Here is a 5,000-nt window from a genome sequence, read left to right as displayed (position 1 = left end):
CTGCTGCCAGGCGAGATCTTCGCGCCGGAAATCTAATAAATATTAAATTCATAGATACTGACGGGGCTTGGGCGGCATCGGCGATGTCGATGATATAATGTTTCATCGGAAGCATCGCGTTCTATGTATTTCAACGATATCATGAATCATTTATTATATTTATAGTTATCTTGTTAGCTCATTTATTCTGATTACATTTCATTATCTCGCGTATTTTATTTATTTATTTATTTATTTATTTATCATACCTGTTTCTCATCGTTTCAATGTATTTCTTTATTAAGAAATCTTTATAATGAATTATTTATAAAAATGTTGCAATGGAAAAAAAAAAAAAAAAAAAAAAGAAAGAAAAGAAAAAGAAGAAAGGAAACATAACAAAAGAAGAAGAAGAAGAAGAAGAAGAAGAAGAAGAAGAAAAAAATAATGTCGATGGCTTGAAAAATATTTTCGTTCGTATGTATTCCTTTTTTCTTTTTTTTCTTTTCTTTCTTTTTTTTTTTTTTTTTCGAAACAGTGACAGAAAAAGAGAGCATACTTGCCGTCAACTAGAACGCTACGCCGAAGCCCATTAATCGATATTACGTTTCCGTTTTGTTATAGTGGATCTCCTACAAATGTTGGAATTCAACATGCCGGTGTCGTTTCCAGCCGCATCCCTTTTAACGGTGATTCTGGCATTGGTCGGTGAGTATAATCAGACAAAGAAAAAGAAAAAGATATATATATAAAAAAAAAAAAAAAAAAATAAGGTCCTTTCGATTCGAACGAACTTTTCTTTCCTTATCTTCTCTTTTTGATATTCACTTGAACTCAGCCAGTATTAAACTCTCTCTGTCTCTCTCTCTCTCTTTCTCTCTCTCTCTCTCTCTCTCTCTCTCTCTCTCTCTCTCTCTCTCTCTCTCTCTCTCTCTCTTAGTATTTCGTTATCCTGATGAAAATTTAACGGAAGTTTTGTCGTAACTTTTGGCATTTAATCGAGTTAACTTTGGACATTGTCGAGTTGAGAAGGAGGTGGAGGAGGAGGAAAAAGAAGAAGAAGTAGTAGAAGAAGAAGAAGAAGAAGAAGAAGAAGAAGAAGAAGAAGAAGAAGAAGAAGAAGAAGAAGAAGAAGAAGGAGAAGAAGAAGAAGAAGAAGAAGAAGAAGAAGAAGAAGAAGAATAAGAACAAGAATAAGAACAAGAACAACAACAACGAAAAACACATACAACTACACACACATACATATATACATACACATTCAAACGGGCTCAATGAAATATTTAAGGTCGCCTTTTTTACTAAATCACAGCGTCAGTGTGTTCCGAGACTACTCTCTTCGTTCCCTTGTCGGTACGACGTTAGCTTCGTTACAAAGCTGATTGGCCGGGACGGTTAACCGAGGATTCTGCATAAATTTCTGATGAAGGCGCAACAGTTGGGTAACCCGCTCGAAGTCCATTTAGGAAGAGGCCGTCAAACGGTGTATTGCTATAGTCGTCGTTATCCTCGTCCTTGTACTCTCGATGATCCGTCCCCAAATTTCCATTTCAACATTTCTGTTTGAACGTTAACTCATTCATTTCGTACTCCTTTTTATATTGTTACTTGTAAATACGAATCCAATATGTATATAGTTATTTAGACTTTTTATTAAATACGAACGATGTCTCGTTGAATCTTTAATTTAAATTTTATTAAACAGTAGTCATTATTTCGGGAGAAAAAAAGTTTTCAAAAGTACCTTTAGGATTATTTAGTTTTAAATAGAAATTCATTTCTATTATCCCTCGTTTAGCCGATTTGCATCAAATTAAATCTCGATTTCGTAGTACATGCTAATGTAGTAGATAGGTAGATACATAGACATATATATATATATATATATATATATATATATATATATATGTATATATATATAATATCTATATACGTTGGTATATACGTTGGTCGGCTTTTCACTGGCTTATCCTAAAATTCTCTACTCGCGTTTGGATGGTCCGACGGTATCGCGAGGCCACCAGTTGCACGAGAGCCAGCAAAATGGCAAAAGGAGCGCTAAATTTCCGGATTCGGGTTGCAGAGATCGTAGAGTGTGTAGTCCTCTCTCTCTTTCTCTCTTTCTATTTCTATTTCTATTTCTATTTCTATTTCTATTTCTATTTCTATGTGTGAAAGTATATGTGTACGCGTATATCGAGTTTAAAGGGTAGTCGTGTAGGAAAAGGAAAGGAAAGGAAAGGAAAGGAAAGGAAGCCTCAGGGAAGTTGTTATCTGAAGTAATAGGTTCCGGTTCCTGTGTCGCTTCCTGCCCTCCATCCGTCATCCCTCTCGGAGTTTCTTTTCTGAAAATCCTAGCGATTTCCTCCTTCGATCCTTCTTTCTCAACCAAATCTTTATCTTCACTTTCTCTTTTTTCATTTTGTTTTCTTTTTTTTTTTTAAACTTTTCACTGGCCATACTGCACACGTGGTACTTCGAACGCGTGTTAACGAGTTTTCAAGAACATCCAAATGCATTTCTATAAAACTATTCCATTTTTTAATCTGTCATTACAAGGAGAAAGATCTTTCGATCGATGAATCGATTGACACATGTACATACGTATGAAATTTCTTTCGATAGAACGAAAATAAAATTTGACTTGAGGATGGAGATCAGGAAACTTTGATAAATGGATTAATGAATCGTAAAAGAAATAGAATTCGGCATCGATATAATGGTTCTTTTTTTTTTTTTTTTTTTTGTTTATTTATTGGAACAAGAAGCAAATAATATATTTATTCTTTTATCGGGAAATAGATGAAATTTTTGTTTGACATTATTTCGTCAAACAGGTTGAAAATGAAAAATTTGCAAATATCTGTTAGAAGTATACATAATTTTATTCGTGCACGTTTCTCTCTCTCCCTCTCTCTCTTTATCTATCTATCTATTTATCTATCTATCTATCTATCTATCTTTCTATCTCTCTATTTCTGTCTTTTACACATACCATCAAATCGTAATCTTTTAAGGAAAATTTTAAAGAAAAATAGGATAATTGATGATCAGTGAAATTTTTCTTTTCCTTTTTTTTAATACCCTGTTTTATTTTTATTACATTGTTAAATAAATATACATATGAATGAGTGTATGTACATATGTATGTATATATATTACTTAGTTTACATCACGATTTAATCGACGCCTGAAATGATGCGTTCCGACGATGTAACGTCGCCGTGAAATCGTCTACGCGTCATTCAGCATTTACTTCCGCTTGGGAACAGCGATTTTGCATAATGGAATGTCAAAAGAACCGGAGAGTAACCGGCAGGAAAGCGTGTTAGTAACGCATGATCGACTATCCAACATGCCGTAAACGCATTCTCAAGAGTACTACCAACGTGTCGCATTCTTTATATTGTTTTCTCTCTCATCCATTTAACAAAACAAAGATCTTGAAATTTTCTTATGGAATTATGTAGCTTCTTTTTTTTTTTTTCCTTTGAACTTGTCGATCTTTTTTATTTTTTTTTTTTTCCTTTGATCGAAAATGTTAGAACACAACACAATAGAGATTGTTCTTTGATATTTAAGGGGGGAAAAAAAGGAAAGAAAAGAAAAGAAAAAAACACAAATGAATGTTATGATAATATATATCTTCTTATTTGAAATCGAGTTAAAGGGTGGTAGATTCTACTGTGTTTGCTGGATTTGGTATAACTTCGAGAATGGTATATATATATATATATATATATATATATATACATATGAAAATAACTAAGCAAAACGTTATTCGCACGTAAAGGCCACACCGAGGGTGACCGCTAGTGAAACGCAGGAAAACAAGCTTGTCAAACGTAGAGCTGTTGGGATCGTTGCTTCCGTTGTTGGAAATGCTTGATGGAATTTCGAGTGGTCATAGGTCGTAGTTGTCGAGAAAATTGTACGGACCGTGGGTTGGTTGGGTATATCTATCAACAAAGTGTGGATATGTTTCTGATGGGACGTAATGGCAACGGCAATGCCATGCATACGGCTTTTCCCATATATAATGGATACATATAAGTTATATATATATATATACTTATATATATATCTCGTTGTACTAAATCGATTCAAGAAACTGGAAAACATGATAATATTCCTTTTTTTTATTATATTCGTATTATTCAAAAATATTTAATAGATATTGATTTCTGGGCCAATAAATAATTCTGTTATACCACCGCCTCCTATCTAGGTATATAAATTATAACACACACACACACATATATATATATATATATATATATATATATAGTACATATATATTCTATGGCAAGCTTTGAACGGAACTCAAAGGACATCGTGGCCGGTCAACGAGAAATATTATGTCCATTAGATCGCGCTGATTTTCGAGGTCCCTGCGAAATTGTCAGCGGTCGGAATGTAGTAAACGTAGAGAAGGTGGCATAGCTCGACCATTGATTAACCACATTATTAGCCTTCTCGTTCCTTTAGACAAAAGCTTTTGTTGTTGCATTCACTATATATCATGGGTAAATATTTTTACATTTACAAAATGAGAATATCTATACTTTTGTTAGATACGAGACGTTGTCGTATGTTAATTTCGTATTTCTAATGGACGAATCGAAATCGAAAGAGATTTTTTACATCTTCGATATAAGTGTACTCTCTTTCCAAAGGTTAAGTACTTTATGAAGGAAAAGAAGAGTTTCTAGAGAAAAGGGTGCTATTATTGTGATCAGACCTAATACACTTGGCTCTCTCTCTCTCTCTCTCTTTCTGTCTGACTGTCTGTCTTCCTTTCTTTCTCTCTTTCTTTGTTCGAGCCCTTGGCTTACCAACATGAAGTAATGCTCGGCTAGCATGCATTTAAATGAGCGCATTATCCGGACATTATCCGACGTAAGAAAGACCTTTCGGCGTGAGGACACTCGATATATAGAACTGATTCATGTCCCGCGATGTCACAATTTTTAATCGAATCTCAAATGAAGACATTCTTGAAATTCATGCCCGTGAACGAA

At 34.0% G+C, this 5,000-nt stretch overlaps 1 protein-coding gene across 8 annotated transcripts in view; it reads left to right on the top strand.

Annotated features, from left to right (window-relative positions):
- The window catches only part of LOC124950090 (membralin), a 60,244-nt gene that overhangs the window by 12,479 nt on the left and 42,765 nt on the right, over positions 1-5,000 (top strand). For 7 of the 8 annotated variants that reach the window (XM_047496288.1, XM_047496287.1, XM_047496286.1 and 4 more), the window contains exon 9: positions 604-687. The exons of the other annotated variant lie outside the window; for it this stretch is intronic. In XM_047496288.1, coding sequence (XP_047352244.1) covers positions 604-687 — 84 coding nt within the window. The remainder of the gene's footprint in view (positions 1-603; positions 688-5,000) is intronic. 8 annotated transcript variants of the gene reach the window in all.

The sequence above is a fragment of the Vespa velutina genome, chromosome 6, assembly GCF_912470025.1.
Source record: "Vespa velutina chromosome 6, iVesVel2.1, whole genome shotgun sequence".
NCBI lineage: Eukaryota > Metazoa > Arthropoda > Insecta > Hymenoptera > Vespidae > Vespa > Vespa velutina.
The sequence above is the reverse complement of the archived record's forward strand: the minus strand, read 5'-3'. Positions and strand labels throughout refer to the sequence as shown.